The sequence below is a fragment of the Engystomops pustulosus genome, chromosome 8 (assembly GCF_040894005.1).
Source record: "Engystomops pustulosus chromosome 8, aEngPut4.maternal, whole genome shotgun sequence".
In the NCBI taxonomy this organism is placed as follows: Eukaryota; Metazoa; Chordata; class Amphibia; order Anura; family Leptodactylidae; genus Engystomops; species Engystomops pustulosus.
Window position 1 is genome coordinate 47,590,920 of NC_092418.1, and position 17,707 is coordinate 47,608,626.

Genomic DNA, 17,707 nt, shown 5'->3' on the forward strand with positions numbered 1-17,707 from the left:
TTTCCATCTTGGACTCCATTGTACATCGTATTTGGAAACCACCTATATGTTCAAAATGCTCATTTCACCATGTGTATTACACTACACCACATATTACACCTTGCTAAATTCCCCAAGGGGTGTACATTCAACAATTAGGGTCACTTTTCGGGTTTTCCTCTGTTTTGGTACCACTACGGCTCTCCAAATGTATCCTGACACATGTGAAGGATTTCTTGCAAATTTGGCCTCTAAAAGACAAACATCCCTCTTTTACTCTACTGTGCGCCCATAAAGCATTTTATATGCACATGTGGGGTACTTCTACACTCGAGAGAAATAGTTTTACACCTTTTTTGGGGTTATTTAATATATTATCCCTTGTGGCTTACAAAAATCAGCGGTAAAGTGACATTTATAGGAAAATTTTCACCTTTTTAATGTTTAGGGCCTAATTGGATCATTCACCTGTAGGGGCAAATACATATATTACACATTGCAAAATTCTCTAAGGGGTGTGCGTTCAAAAATTAGGTACACTTTTTGGATTCTTCTCTGTTTTATACCACTAGGGTTCACCAAATGCATGTCAAACATTTCTGTCAAATTTGGCTTCTAAAAGGCAAACATTCCCCTTTCCTTTTACTGTGCGCCCATACAACATTTTATATACACGTGTGGGGTACTTCTACACTTGAGAGAAATAGGTTTACACATTTTGGGGGGTTATTACATTTTTTTATCCCTTGTGGCTATATAAAATTACGAGTAAAATGACCTTTATAAGAAAATTTTCACCTTTTTCCTATTTAAGTCCTAATTAAATCAAACACCTTTACGGACAAATACACATATTACACCTTGCTAAATTCTCTAAGGGGTGTGCTTTCCAAAATGGTGATACTTGTTGGGGTTCCGCTCTGTTTTGGTACCACTACGGCTCTCTAAATGCATCCTGACACATGTAAAGGATGTCTGTCAAATTTGCCTTCTAAAAGGCCAACGCCCCTCTTTCCCTTCTGAGCTTCACTGCGTACCCATACAACATTTTATTTGCATGTGTGGGGCAATTTTATACTTGGGAGAAATGCTAGTACACATTTTTTGGGGTTGTTTCATCTTTAATGCCTTATGGGATACAAAAATTAGCCGTAAAAGTGACTTTTTTGGGAAAATGTTCACCTTTTTCCTTTTAGGGACCTAATTGAAGCAAACACCTGTAGGGGAAAATACACGTATTACACCTTGCTGAATTCTCCAAAGGGTGCACTTTCCAAAATGGTGACACTTGTTGGGGTTCCCCTCTGTTTTGGTACCACTAGGGCTCTCCAAATGCATCCTGACACATGTAAAGGATGATTGTCAAATCTGGCTTCTAAAAGGCCAAAGCCCCTCATTCCCTTCTGAGCCCTACTGTGTACCCATACAACACTTTATATGCAAAAGTGGTGCAGTTCTGTGCTTAGGAGAAATAGTTTTACACATTTATGGGGTTGTTTCATCTTTTATCCCTTGTGTCTTACAAAAATTTGGGGTAAAAGTGACTTTTTTGAGAAAATTTTCACCTTTTTTCCCTTTTGGGGCCTAATTGAATCAAACACCTGTTGGGGAAAATACACAAATTACACGTTGCTAAACTCTCCAAGGGGTGTACTTTCCAAAATGGTGTCTCATGTTGGGGCTTTCCTCTGTTTTGGTACCATTATGGCTCTCCAAATGCATCCTGTCACATGAAAACTTTTTCAGCCATATTTGCCCTGCAAAAACGAAACAACGCTCTTTCCATTCCAAGTGCCCCCCTGTGCCCGTACAGCAGGGTACAGTGACAAAATGGGTAATGGCATGCTCAGGAGGAATTGCCCTAAACATTGTAAAATGCATTTTCCTTTTTAACCCATTGTGAAGGTGCAAATTTTAGTGTTCAATGAATTTATAGTAAGATAAAATTACATTTCTCTAATTTCACTTTCATTTATCTTTCACCCTCATGAAACACTAATAGGGTTAACAAAATTCCCAAAGGTTGTTTTGAATATTTTGAGGGGTGTAGTTTCTAAAATGGTGTCATTTGTGGGGGTTTTCTGTTATGTAGGCCTTATAAAATCACTTCTAACTAAATTGACCCTCCAAAAGTAGGTTTTGATGATTTTCGTGAAAATCTGAAAAATTGCACCTAAAGTTATAAGCCTCCTAACATCCTAAATAAAGGAAAAGATGTTTGAAAAATGATGCCAAGTTAAAGCAGACATATGGAAAATGTTAGTTATCAAGTTATTTTAGTGATATGACCAACTTTACAAAAAGTAGAAAATTTTGAATTTGGAAAACATTGTTTTTTTCAAAATTTTTGCCAAATTTCCATTTAGTTCATAAATAAATACTAAATATATTGATTAAATTTCTCAACCAGCATGAAGTACAATGTGTCACGAAAAAACAATCTCAAAATCAACTGGATATGTTAAAGCGTTCCAAAGTTATAACCACTTAAATAGGCACATGTCAGATTTTAAAAAATGGGCCGTGTCAGGAAGGTGAAAAGTGGCTTCAGCGTTAAGGGGTTAAAGCATTCATGGCTATGACACACAGGGACCTAAACAAATTAGTACATTCAACATTTCAAACCTTTCAAATTCGGAAATAAAAACAACAGCATTGGTCAACTTCTAACAGTATTTTTTTGCACCCTCAATAAAGATCTGGAATCACAGAATATCCTTCCTGTTCTAGGAGTAATCAGAATGTAATAGTAGGCCTGTTTGATATCAGATACAGTATTTCAGTATGTTTGGCCAGCCAGATAGATAAGTGTTGACAAACTGATTTGATGGCCTCCCACTCCCTACTTGTTACTGTGAGTCACTCCACAGTATGACAGCTGTTATTTCAAGTTCATATTTCCATTAAATAACTAAAGTTTTAATGCTCACAGTCTTGAGCTTTTCTCCTAGTTATCACGTACATTATGCCACATTTATGGTTTTTTATGTTTTGTCGCACACTGCTCTTAGCTGAACTGAATGAAATAGCTGTAATTTAACGGCAGCTACGGAAAAAAAAACTTTACAGAGTTACAGCGTTACAGTTGCACTTTAACCCTTTAAGGACGCAGCCAGTTTGTACGTTAAGGCTCAGCCCCTTTTTTTCAAAATCTGACATGTGTCTCTTCCAGTGGTAATACATTTTGAACACTTAAACTTATTGAAGTGATTAAGAGATTGTTTCTTGTGACAAATTGTAGTTTATGCTAGTTGTTCATTTTTGGTGATCGGTTATGTTTTTGGGGGAGAAAATTTAAGACACTTAGCAAAAAATTTGTGAATCTTTCTGCTTTTTTAGATAAAAAGTCATAACATTGATTTATTTAAATAGAAACCTTTTTGAAATATGTCTTCTTATCTTTACTTAGTTTTTGTTATTATTTGCAGATATTAGCAACAAGATTTCAGATCTTCAAAAACCTATAGTGCAATACTTGTATAAAATTGTCCAGGTAGAAGTGGTAGCCCCTTACAAGTAATAGTGGCACCAATGCTTGGAGCATTAAATCTGAGCATCTATGAAGATTTGTCTGGGATTCCATCAAATTAAGTAATTTCACATTCAAAAAAATCTTAATACTTCCATATATGTGGCATATACTACACCTCCTCTTGAAAGGGTCCCCCTAATGTGGTGTGCACTCCTCTCTGCTCCTGAAAGGATCCCCCTGATGTGACGTGCACTCCTCCTCCTCCTGAAAGGATCCTTCTAACATGGCATGCACAACTGTCTTTCACAAAATGATCCTCCCAATACTGTGTGCATTCCTCTATCCTCCAAACATGGAGTGCACTCTTCTCTCCTCCTATCATGGCCTGCACTCTCTCCTCCTCTCGCTCCTACTCTTTACACTCGTACTAAAACTGCTTTCACTACTACTCCTACTACTCAAACACAGTACTACTTACATGGCACACTTAAAAGTGTGGTTTTGGGGAGGGAAAAATGGATGATTGAGGGATAATACACAAGATGATGCGAGTAAACAATCGGATAGTGAGAGACCACTCGGATAATGTGGGAATACCAAGGGAGGGGAAGATGATCGGTATTAAGATGGTATTGGTGTTTTAACCCCTTAGCGCTCTGCGTCCGATATATATTGGACGCTCAGGGCAGTGACTTAGCGCTCAGCGTCCGATATATCAAGATCTGAGCCGAACCGGCGTCGGGAAACACAGGGTGCTGGCTGTGACTGATAGCCGACACCCCAGTGTAATACCTGCGGTTGGAGTGGGCTCCGATCACGGGCATTTAACTTGTCTTTGGGGGTCTTTTCCCCACGATTGCCCCCCCCCCCGCACCATTTTCAGGGGGCTGCTATGGCAATACTGGGGTCCGATCAGGACCCCAGAGCTGCCTGTAAGAATTGCCTGAAAGATGGCGTCTCTGATATCATCTTAAAGGCACTGTGTCAGCCTATGCATATGCCACTGACACTGCAAATACCAGTATTGCAGAGTATTATCATGAACAAACAATCAGATTATTGCTTGTTCATGTCCCATGGGGGAAACAGTAAAAAAAAAAATAAAAAAAGGTTATTCAATAAAAAATAAAGAAATCAATAAAAATGCCCATAAGCCCCACAACATATAAAGAGACATATAACGCCAAAAAAAGTCTAAATCATAACACAAACCCCACATATATAATATCGCCGCATCCGTAACAACCCGTAAAATAACAGTAAATAATTATTGCACCCGCTGTACTTTGCTGTACTTTTTTTAAAATATATTTAAAATATATATAATATACATGTTTTATGTGCCTTATTCTATTATATTTACCTGCTGGGAGTGTTTTTGATGTAAACATATTTGTCAGTGTTTTAAAAATGTCTCTAACCTGCTACTAATAAAGATATTGTGGATCTGATTGCAAGTCTTATTTGTCTCTTAAAAAGGAAATCATCTGGATCATAGGACTAAATAAATGGTGGTTTCACATGTGTAAGAAAAAATGTTTAAGAAAATGTCTTATTATAGGAGAATTAAAAAAGGACTGGTTTGGACCCTGAAATAGTATCTGACAAAAAAACGTTGCCTTCTTTTTATTGAAAAATTGCAACTAATAAACTGCATCATATTTATTTTTAAAACAGAACTTTTAAAAGGAAAGATCTAAACTATAAAAACTCATTTTACAGTGCACTTAAGAAAATTTTTAACTTAAGGCATAAACTAGCCAAAATATCTTACACTCTGATAAATGAAACTAATAAGCCTTGAAAAACTTAAGCCTTAATTATAATCCCACTAAAGCAAACTCATATTTTCACAGTTCCGTACGCATTAATAACTTTAATCGCATTTGAATCACATTTGTTTAATTAGATTACATACCATGTGGTTTTCACAGAAATGCATTAAATTAACTGTGAACAACGTGTAATCACAATCTATGACTAGAAAGAAGTTTTGATTATATCAGGACAACTGCTTTGTTGCTAATTTTTTCATCCATAAAGCACATATGCCCTGGTGCACTTGGGGAATAAGGAAATAACTAGAAATGTAACTACAGCAATATTTGCATACAAGAGACGTAACAAACATCACAAGCATTAGAATTCATTAGGAATAACTAATTGTGCTGTTTACTTGAAGGGAATGGAAGAACAAAGAAATCTGGATATAAACAGTGAAACTAACAGTAGATCTGCGATTTTGAGAAAAAAAACGGATACAGTGAATTTGGATGAAATTTAGGATTGTACAGATATAGCAAATAGTAGCACTGCCATTAAAAAAACAAGTGCAGTGAGTACGGACCCTGCAATGTAAGAATGAAAGGATTTAGCAAACAGTAGCACTGCTGAGAAAAACAAGTGCAGTGAGTATGGACACTGCAATGTAGGAATATACTGCTGCAGCAGGAATGCTGATATTTCTCACAAATTTTACATAAAATGAGACACAATATGCACAATTTATACAAAATAAATAAGTTAAAATCTCCACCCACTACTAACATTCTCCTTTTCCCCCGAACATATTTCATTGTTGCGAACGCAATGTAGCCAGTCCTTGATTATACGGGGTTATTGCAGTTGGAATAACCTGCATTAATGTTCCCTATGCGCTTACACTTGGACAAATCTGTCACTAAATGAATTGTGTTGCTGAAGACCTGAACATGGTTGCCCAATATACACTTACTAAAATTCTCTAAATTTTAAAATTTAAAAATTCTCCTCTCTACAACTACTAAGAAGTTATCTACATTAGCCCCCATAGTTCTGTCAGCCTTTCTAATAACTTTGCCTAATCAATCAACATCCTTTTAGCCATTCCACAACAAAAACAAATACAGCCAAAAAAGATGGTCTAGCAACTATGGTATCATAAAACATGGGTATCATCCTACTCCAAACACTAGCTTATGTCAGTAAGCTTATCTCACTATCACACTGTCCTGAAGAGGGCATTTATTTCTACCTATCCCTCAAAGCTTTCTCTCCTATCTGCCTGCAAAAGGGCAAATGAGAAATGTTTAATCTCTTTTCTTTACTTATTACCTCCTAAACACTTAAACATGGTCAAACCGGTTATGGATGTGGTTGCTATGGGGTTGAAAGCTGAGTGATTGGCTGCTCAACAGAGATTAAGCTCTCAACCACCACCGAACAGCTCCATAAACGAACAGTATACGTTTGTTAATAAACCAACCAACGTTGGTTTGGGCTTCTGTACTATAAAAGGCCATTTTGAATTTTAAAAAAATTGCAAAAGATTATTGCCTTGTATAAATTTCTACTAGTCTTTTCTTCCACTAAAAATAGAAAAGCTACAAAAATAGAGCTAAAGTGCAGAATTCCGGAATTTTCTAAGCTAGAAAATTATAAGGTTGATGCCAAATTGTCTATAGTGAAAATTCTTTCCCATCTCCAGTTTGGCAATCAGAATAAACCCATTGGTCAGCATCTCACCTCAAGAATCTAGATGAAAAAAGACACCCTGGCCCTTAACTTCTCCAGGGGTGATGATAAATAGTTTTGTGTATAAGGGGCAGAGGAAATTTCTAACAGTTTTATAATTAAAACAATAGATATTTTGTGCCGACAGCCATTGATGAGGTCATTTCTGTGGGCTTGCTGGATATTATATTATTTTTACATTTTAGCTGTCAGTACAGATGAAATATACTTCCATATACTCTGTACTAGGACATGATGAAAATATACCTGAGATTTCTGATAATGAATGTTTTTAGTGCCTGGCATACATTATGACTTACATGGTGTTTTATATGTAAATTAAATGTGGTTGCCATAGTAGCCTGTAATTTTTGCTGGGTATCAATTATGTGAGGAACTACAATGTGTATTTTCCATATCAAAACAACAGACTGACTGGAGTAAAGTAAAAAAAAAAACCTTAATTAACAATCTTTAATTCAGTGACTTGCAAGACTTTACTATTATTCCTTTAATGAGCCGCTGCTTGGTTTTTAGATTTGTTACACTGTTTTGTAAGCCAAAATCATGCACAAAGCATTGCCATAGACGGTTAATTAGGAATAAATCTTTACAATTACTTTAACATCAGCTGCTGTCTCATCCCAGCACCTTGAGCTCAGGCTATAAACCCCTCTCACTCTGGAAAGTTTTTCTATGTTGTTAACAAACTGATGATCCTTTAAAATTCATGTATTTCATTAAAATGTCCAGAAGACCCCGGTGTATTAACATATAATGCACATATATCCACTCATTTTTTTAATTCCACTACCTCTTTCTCTTCATACTTCATAAGACCTTATAAATCAAGGTCCTATCCTCACTGTGCTTTTACAGGCACATGAAATCAGATCTGTGGCCTCTGAAAACCCCCCAGAATATGAAGACTGCCTGACAATGAGTATATACTGTACATGTGTGTGTATGAGTGTATAAATGTATGTATATGTTATATATGTGTAAAAGTTATATGTATGTGTAACCGATGTATACCTATGTATGTAAGTACCGTATTATTCGGACTATAAGGCGCACAAAAAATCCTTTGATTCTCTCAGAAATCAAAGGTGCGCCTTATAGTCCAGTGCGCCTTAAATATGAACCTTACTTACAGACAACAGCTGCCTTGAACTGTGCACAGGTCTGCCACCTGCTGGTCATTCATCCTTATAATCAGGTGCGCCTTATAGTCCAGTGCGCCTTATATATGAACCTAGACATTTTAGCAGGCATTTATTGATGGTGCGCCTTATACTCCAGTGCGCCTTATAGTCCAAAAAATACTGTATGCTGTATGAGGGTGCATGGTATGTATAGTGTTTATATGTGTGTATATACTGTATGTGTTTTTATGGTAGTATATACTCTATGTACGTGTATATATGTATGTGTGTGTCCATAATGTTTGTATAAAGTATATAGTTTGCATAAACTGGTTATACTTTATGCGTATTCAATGTTTATATACTGTATGAGTGTGTATATTATTTGTATATGCGGTATGTATAAGTGTATAAATATATATACGAGTACATAAGTGTGTTTGTATGAGTTTATACATGTATGTATGTGCTTAAAAGTGTATATCTATGTGTGTATGAGTGTAAAACCTTGTGTGTCTGTATTCAATATCCCCTTGACTCGCTTTACCAGCACCAAAGCAATCCCAGACCATCACATGACCTCCACCATGCTTGATAGATGGCATCAGGCACTCTTCCAGCATCTTTTCAGTTTTTCTGCATCTCACAAATATTCTGTGTGATCTAAACACCTCAAGCTTAGATTTGACTTTCCATAACACCTTTTTCCAATCTTCTTCTGTAGAATTCTGTAGTTTTCTTTTGCAACAATATTTTTTTTCCCTTTTGTTAGCCAGTCTGATTCTTTGCTACTCTGCCCTGAAGGCCAGCATCCTCTTCAGTGTAGAGGTTGAAACTAAGGTTTGGCGGGTACTATTTCATGAAGCTGCCAGTTGAGGACCTGTGAGGCATCGATATCTCAAACTAGAGACTCTTATGTCATTGTCTTGTAGCTTAGTTGTGGATATTTATCATATGCCAGCCACCCTGCGCTGGCGTATGATAGCAGCCACGGCCCCCCTCTTTTTGCGCCGGATACATCAAGAGGCTTAGGCATACAACATACGTTTATGTAATGTATGGGGGGATTTCTCACTGCTTCTACGTGAGTTTTCTGGCTTAGAAGCAGTGGAAATAGCGCAAATTTGCAATTATTCCCCTGCTTTTAAGCCACAAAACTTGCGTAGAAGAAGTGATAAATCCCCCCCCACCCAGAGATTTTATATTACATTTCCTAGTAGCTGTTGTATGTCTTAAACAACTTTTAAAGAAAACCAGTGCACGTTTCATTTAACCCCTACATGAACATAATGGAGTTTTGCATGCTTTGTTCATATCACTTCTTGGCACACTTTTGTTTTGTTGCAGTCCATGTCCCATGTCCTGACGACTTCTAATAGGATGAGTATGATATTGGTGACCCTATAAGGGTCTTGTAGTTACTTTAAAAATGCTTTGTATTAGTGGCTCTATAATGTCCAAAAATGCTTATCTAACACAAATGTTCATGCTTGTTCCCACTCCAATTAAGATGAAAACCCACTGACGACTGTGATTGGCTACAGCCCTTGTTATTTTGTGCTATTTCCCAACATTGCCCTATTTATGTTGATTTGAGAAAATTCCTTGCATCAAGCTTTTAAGGGCCTCAGTACATGTCTGCAGGTGTTAAAGGATTACATCATATACAGAAGATAAATTAGGATTATTTAAGAAATAACTGATTTACGTCAATCAGTGAGTTAGTAAAGCTGAACAACTAAAAAGAAAAAATAAGGATTTATTTGACCATAAGACTCATAGACTATAAAATATAAAGGGACAACAAAATCATGGGAAATGGTGAATTTATTAACATGCTTTTTATCAGAGTTCTGCAGTCTACTTAATTATACGGATGATTGTGCACGTTTTCTAGGACTGTTATTAACTAAAATCCGCTTTTAATCACTGGTCATGGTTGTGCTTAATCTACAAACCTTGCCTTCAGTTTTACATTTTTTGCATCATATTAACAGAGACAAAATTCACTCTTTCCACTATCCTCCCATCAGAGATGATTGTTCAAGGACAAAGTCCAGTACATCTGAAGTCATATTCATATTGTATGGACTGAAGCCCAGAAGATGTCAAAAAAGCCTCAGGAAAATGAGTCTACAATTGAATTTCTATAATTTTCACAAATTACTTTTCACAGTAGAAAAAAGAAAGCTAGAAAATATATAAAGTGTCAATCAATGGTAATCAAGTAACGACTGAAGCTATTGTTGCTGAGAACAGAAGTCTTTAAGATGCTACAAAACTTCAGTTTTGTCTTTTATTTTAACCCTAATATTCTTTTCTACTGCCAAAATGTTATATTATATTTCAAGTGTGCAAAACAGGAGAAAAAGAGAACCGAAGAAAAGAATGACTGATAAACATATATAACAATGCCATGAGATAATTGTCGACCAAACTTGACAATTAAGTTGGGATCAATAATCTAAGATGCACATATGCCTCCTAACGTGTCCTCCATGGAAGTTGTCAGAAATGAGATGCCAGAGAGAGATCAGGAAGCTGTATTTCAACAAACGTGATTTTTATATACTCAGCGGAAAAAACATATCTGCCATATGTTTGGGGTTAGCCTATTCTCTTCTCCCCATTCACAATACACCAAACCAAGCATGCAAGTGAATTACATTGTTATATAGCCAGTATGGTTGATAAAAGACATATGGCCATCACGTTCAACCAAAGAAGGCAAGGGAAGGAGGGGCTGTAAGAAGGTAAACAATCCCTTTTTGAAGCTCTCTGCTGTCCCTACTATGATCAGCACCTAAGGCTATTCCAAAGATTTATAGTACTTATAGTAAAGAAGCCTTTTGGCCTCTGGTGATTAAACCTTGTTTATTCCAGGCGCAGACAATGTCCCTTTGTCTTTTTATGTAAATTAACCTGGAACAACTTTACATAATATTTTTTAAATATAAACCAACCCAAGTATAAGCTGAGGGTAAGTCTAAAATGAAAGGTAGCTGACATCTATGTGAAGTTTATTGACAACTTTTATTTCCTTCTGGACCCAGTACCCCTTCCAGCCCTGTATATTCCCCCAATCCATCACAAAGGGACATTTCATGTGGGTCTTAGAAGTCCAATCTGAACAATCCTTGAAAATATTCTGCTATATTGGCTATCCAGTTATATTTCGCAGTCAGTTCTACTCACAAGCATTGTAAAAATGTCACTAGATAAAGAAACTCATTGAAATATAAGCAAGCATGAAATCCAAGAATGGAATAGAATTCATTAATGTTTAAAGCAATATCTCTGTAGTATGGCATCCGATGCAATATGCCATAATTGTTTCTATTCACTTGGAATGTTAACAACAAAAGAAAAATCTATATATGTTCGGAAATCTGAGGTTTACGAACGTACAAATCTACAGATGCTATTTGACCTCTATATATAGCGTACAATTTAGAGGTAATACAGAGCTGTCATATATGCTAATGTTAGAGCATACCCTGTGGGGTTTAATTGGTTAACTATTTTGTTGATCAATTAATGTTTTACTGAAATTGTCTAGAATGAGGAGAAAAAGTGTATTCTAGTTACCAGATTCAGCACAACAAATTACTGCCGTTACAAAAGAACATTGTTCACAGCTAATACCTATCAGATGGAGAATAACAACTGTCAGAGCCTATTCTATTCTATAAACTATAATCTGCGCAGTCTGTCAATATGTACCAGAAGCTTGTATTTTAAGATGCATAAAGCATTGCTAAACTAGCAGTTATACTGAACTCAACCAAAGCTGGGGCTAAAATTCATTCATTTTTTTGCAACGTAAGATTTATATCACGGCTCCACTAAAGCACAAAATTCAATCAAGAGAGCAACATGTGACCACAGACCTTTTGGCTAAAAAAGATCTAGGCATGCAGAATTGTATCACCATTATAACAAGTAATCAAATTTTATACTTTCTGACCTTTTCTAAAGCGGGTTGTCAAGGCAACACATCCACAATCACAGATTGCAGCCACAATCTACTATTTTCCTCTCATCTCTAAGAGTTGTTTTTCGTCATTGGTTTGAATGATGACTGTTATCACATAGCTGAGCTGTCCATACAGTGTTTACCAAGTATTTACCAAGTATACTTTTAAGTTTTTATGATATGTACAGAGGTTAGCAAATCCATACATTGATTTGTAGATAGGACATGAATCTCCCATTTCTCAGGCAAATCTTTTTTGCTTTCCTTCTTGTAAATCTTGTAAAATTATGACCAGCTACTGCAGTCCTAAGCTTCATATTTTTGTAGATAAGTAATGAAACAAGAAAGAAGCTTTTCAAGACATAGCTTTGTTTTAGAGAAACACACCACACACATAGTACCTTATATATGTCTTTATACATTTTAACTGATGGGTGATTACAGCAACCATCCATAAAAATACTTTTATTGATGTCACCGAGGCAGTGAGCTCCAGAATATAGTCAAGCTAACCCACCTCCTCAGTGATGCTGCCACCGCTAAGACATGTGACTCCCTGAAGAGACTTTCTCAGGTAGGTGAGTATTAGGAAGGTTGATTTTTCTTCACACAGCTAGTGTCTTGCTTAACCCTCACCTTCCTGAGGGAGTGGTTAATGTTGTAGCAGAGCCAAGCCACACACAGCTGCTGTCTCACTCCCAACCTTTTTCTCACCCCTCCCCCAGGAATTCTCTTCAGTATCAAACAGAGGTCTCAGCCTTGTTTCTATTCTGGAGCTCCCTGCCTCCATGACTGGAACAGAGGACTTCAATAATTTTTTATTTTTTTAAGAATAGTGGCACTAATCCCATGTTTAGAGGCATTAATGGAACAAGTATAAAGACATCTAAATGGTACTGTGTGTGGCTTGTGGGTGGGGTCATTGGTGACAGGTTCTCTTGAAGTGAATCTTGGATGACTTTCTCATCTCTTTACAATAATGTATTTAAAAAGAAATGCTATCAATCTATTAATCGATTTACATATTAAGAAAAAAAAGCCAAAGATAAAGTACAGGAGATACATGGGAGTGTATTCATCTTTTCTGTTCCTAGTTTTCCTGTAATTCTTTTTTTTTTTTTACTTGTTTCATAGTCTAAAGTGTTTTTCCTAGTGTTAAATTAAACCTAGATACTCCCTGTTATTCTAATATGTTTGCCTGGTGTGGTAGATGCGACTAGTCCAGCCAAGACTAGGTGAGCTTTTGCACATTTATTTGCAGCATATTAAAAAAACCCAGATAGTCAATTAAACTAACAAGCACCAAAATGTCTGGAAAAAGAGCAAAACTGTGCTTCAACACAGGCCTGGATATCTCAGATGAAGAACCAGTTGTTATAAAATGTGTTGGCACTAGTAGCTTTATCGTAAATACAAATTAATGTCCAATACAATTGTTTAATTCCAGAAAATTCAATATTACTTCAGCATAATAAAATAAAATACAGATGTAATAGTCACCTAGGTATATGCAAGGCACAAGCAACAAAGATCCTTGGGTAATAGGTGTCCAAAGTTCATATAAAACTCATAAATCTAATATAAAGTTTGTAGAAACAAAAAGGAAGATGTGTGTATGTACTACCTGGTCCTTCTAGGTTTACCTAAGATGGCACATCATTCATTCAAAAATTATCTACTAGTTCCTGTAATAGTACTGGAGGTAAGGAATTGCTAGATTGTTTTTTCCTATTGTAATGAGTGTAAAGGCTTAACCAATAAAGTTAAGTCAGGAAGTTGCAAGATATCAATGGAACAAGTAAATCATGTGTATAGACAGGACAAAATGTATACTCTGATAAGAGAGTAGGAGGACACTCTACATAAATCAAATCTAAACCTTCATACATTTTACACTAACAGGGTTATAAAAGATCCATGACATAATGCATCACTTGTCCTCCTCTGGAATATAAAATTCACCACAAAGAGGTTAACCCTATAGAATTGTGTAATGAAATTCATCTCCACATATTCTTTTGTAATGTAAAATTGTATAAATTGTTGTTATGCATTAATAGTTGCATTAGTATGATATGGCCTCCATTATATAGCACTTTGCTGCCAAACATAAAACAATTATAGGACTTATACTGAGTGTTATGAAGTCAAATAAGCACAGACATGCTTTCTTTAGCAGTAAACAATGCCTCTTGGTGTCCCTTCACTATTTGAAAATCATTAGTTCCAACTGTTAGGTTTTTGTTGATCATGTAGGCTGGATCGGTTAGTAATTAAGGTAGTCTGAATGAAAAAGTTGAAATTTACACTTAAAATGGGTATTCCAGGAATCAGCATAATTCATATACAAATGGGTCCGTAAAATATAAGCTAATATGTAATTAGTTCTCATTTAAAATGTTGCTCCTCTTAGCAGAAAAATGCTGTGGACATGCACTGTAATGAAGAATTAAAATGCTACTGACCCTTTAATCACCCTGCTCTCTCCCTGGCTATAGTATGCTATAAACACTATATTCAAACATCAAGCTAAATGTTAAGGGGTTAATCCTCACCGCCAGAGCTGTTTAAACACAGATAAGGAGATTATAGATGAGCTTATGCAACCGCCATAGACAAACACTTTATAGGCTGGAATACGCACCTCTATGAGAGAGAGGATTTAGATTTTTTTTACATTGAACATAATTTGTTAATGAAGTAGATGGAAAAAATTGTTCACCACATCCTCCTACACACAACATTACAAATTATCTCAAATTATGGTTTTGCTTTAATATACTAGCATGCTAGGTCATGCAAAATACAGATGTAGCAGACTTTAACATGACCTCTTAAGTGCACAACATCAATGGTATAGTGCACCTACACTAAGGCTACATTCACCCGATGTATGCCCGCCATACATCGGCACCAGGGAGAGGATCGGGGGATGAGTGCCGCTCAACCTCGACCCTCTCCATAAGAATACACAGCGCCCATTGTTGTATTCCCTCGAAAGATAGGACATGTCCTATTTTTTACAGTCTATGGAATGGTACGGTGCCCCGCTAGGCAATTGAAGATTATGAGGGATGTATATACGTCCCCCATATGTTTATATGAATATAGCCTAACTGTACACTGTTCATTCAAAAAGTAAGAGATTCACCAATTTTGGACTTTAGTTATGTCAGATCTGCAAATGGAATAACCCTCTATTGAATCTTATGGATATTTTCCAAAAAATGTATACTGGATAAAACTTATTCCGTACTTATTCATATTCTGATGAACACTTTTACTATTCAAATATGTTTTCTGTATTTTTATTTAATTTTACAGCATTTTAATAGATCATAAGAACCCCTTATACAATAATATAATAAAAATATGCAGATAAAAATAAATTCAGGAAAACATTTGCTATATGTGAGCAAACCTTTTTTGCCCATACAGACAAACCTCTAAAACATTAGTCCCCCACTGAGGAAAAGATACAAGTCAATAGAAGAAACTGGACAAGAGATTGATAATTGTAGGTTATCTGTAGAAATGTTCTTAAATGTTCTACAAATTTCAATATATTGTACGGTACTTTTGTATCTGGTGACTGTAAACTGAGGATCAAGTTGATGGAGTATATGCCTTGCCCGGTTATATGTAAATATTCAAACAAGTGTATGTGAAATTCATGCAAAGTAATTCTGAAACAACAGCTGCTGCCATTTAGCTTCCGACTGTTCTATAAAAGCCACCAGAATATTATTTGTGCTGTTATAAATGATGTGCTAAAACTGCTTAAACTCATATTATTTTCGTTTTAATTTGGAAAAAATATGGTATGAAAAGATGGTTTCTTAGAAAAACAAAATACAAAAAATATGTATCATGAAGTAAGCTATGCTTCTGCTCCTTGATAATAGTTGACTTCGTCAGGAAGCTAAAACGTTACCATTATTTGCTAAAACAGAAAGAAATGGATAATTGTTATTCATTTTTGTTATTATTGTTTTATATTCCGACATTTTATCATCTAAATGCTATTCTCAAATTTTTTATATGCCAGAGCAAAATTGATGTTCAATGACATCAATTTTCACCTGTTTCTATCAGTTTCCAAATAATTATTAAAATAATCATGATTGCTCCTGTAAGATGATTGGTAACAATGAAACCAATGGAAACATGGGGAGAGATTTATCATTAGGCAGAATTTTGAGCAGTTGTCTTTGTGTTAGACTGGCAGGTTTCCAACAGTCTGATTTATAGTCCGGTGTATGTGCAGTGTTACTTTCTGATGCCACTGATCAGCTGTGTGTGCTCTATGCGAGTAGACTGCACCAGTCGCTCGTATGTTTAACATCTGCTCAAATTCTGCCTTTTTGCAATGTTTTTGCCCAGGAAATTATTAGATACCAAAAACTTCAAAATTGAGGTAGTAGCAATGGACCCACATACACCACCTCCTATGTGGTGTAGTTTTCCAATTAAATTTGCCGCCACTGGAAACTACCCATGATCCTTTAGGTCTCAGTAAGGTCTCACTGAGATGATGTCTCACCACAACACCGGCCATACAGGATGCACTGCAACCAACTGACTATAACCAAACTGAGTGATGATCACATGACCTGCCCAAGCAGGTACAGGACATGTGATGTGGACATGTGACTAGCGGCCTTCTGTCCTGTGTCTGCTCTACGTGGAGGACTGATTAAAGGGCCAGTCGCATTTTAAACCTTAATTGAAGTGTATGTCAACAGCACTTTTCTGCTAAGGGAGCTAAATTTTTAATAATCAATTACATATTAGCTTATATTTTAAGGACCCATTTGTATATGAATTATGCTTATTCCTGGAACACCCCTTTTAAAGAAAATGTGGAGTGCATTTAACCTAATAACAATCACATGCAGGAGTGCGCACACAAAAAAAGGATCTGTTCTTCATTTACTAGATACTGGCTTTACTTCAGTCACAGTCACATACATCACAGTTGCACCTTCTGGCCCTGCCTGGTGATAATTATGTACACCTCTGCTCGGCACTTATTCCCCTTCCCCTGTCGGAAAGAGACAATTCTCGTCAATTCCCATGCATGCGCACTGAGGATCGCACTGAGAAGCAGCTGGCTGCGCAATGAGGGACCAAATCGTGCATATGTGGGAATTGCCAACTATCTGGCAGGGGATGGGAAAGAGTCGGAAGGAATAAGCACAGCAACTAATTTACATACTTTTAAGCTCATTCTTCTCTGAAACAAGGCCAGTATCTGAAGAAATTAAATGAAATATATAGATTTCCTTTCAACATTTCTCTATAAATCAGCCATATGGTCCTTTGATATTTTCTTGTAAACTTCACAAATTAAAAAATATTATCTAATTTTCTGTAAAAATCTAATAAGAAATAATGGCATTTACTTATGATAAGATGTATAAATAGGAAAAGGAAATGAGAGGGTAATTGCACTAAACATTACCAGACATCCTCCGCATCTTCATCACACTCTGCGCCAAACTGACAGATGTCACAAGTTGATGTCTCCTTTTGACTGGTTTCCCCAGAGCCTTCATTTGCTGTAGGATACAAATATGAACATGGTGAGTACTGTAGCTGCCAACTGTGTCTATTATCTGGATAAATAGTTTATTCTTGTAA

At 36.2% G+C, this 17,707-nt stretch overlaps 1 protein-coding gene across 2 annotated transcripts in view; it reads right to left on the bottom strand.

Annotated features, from left to right (window-relative positions):
- TMEFF2 (transmembrane protein with EGF like and two follistatin like domains 2) overlaps positions 1-17,707 on the bottom strand; it is a 337,792-nt gene that overhangs the window by 153,070 nt on the left and 167,015 nt on the right. For both annotated transcript variants that reach the window (XM_072120853.1, XM_072120854.1), the window contains exon 5: positions 17,529-17,625. In XM_072120853.1, coding sequence (XP_071976954.1) covers positions 17,529-17,625 — 97 coding nt within the window. The remainder of the gene's footprint in view (positions 1-17,528; positions 17,626-17,707) is intronic.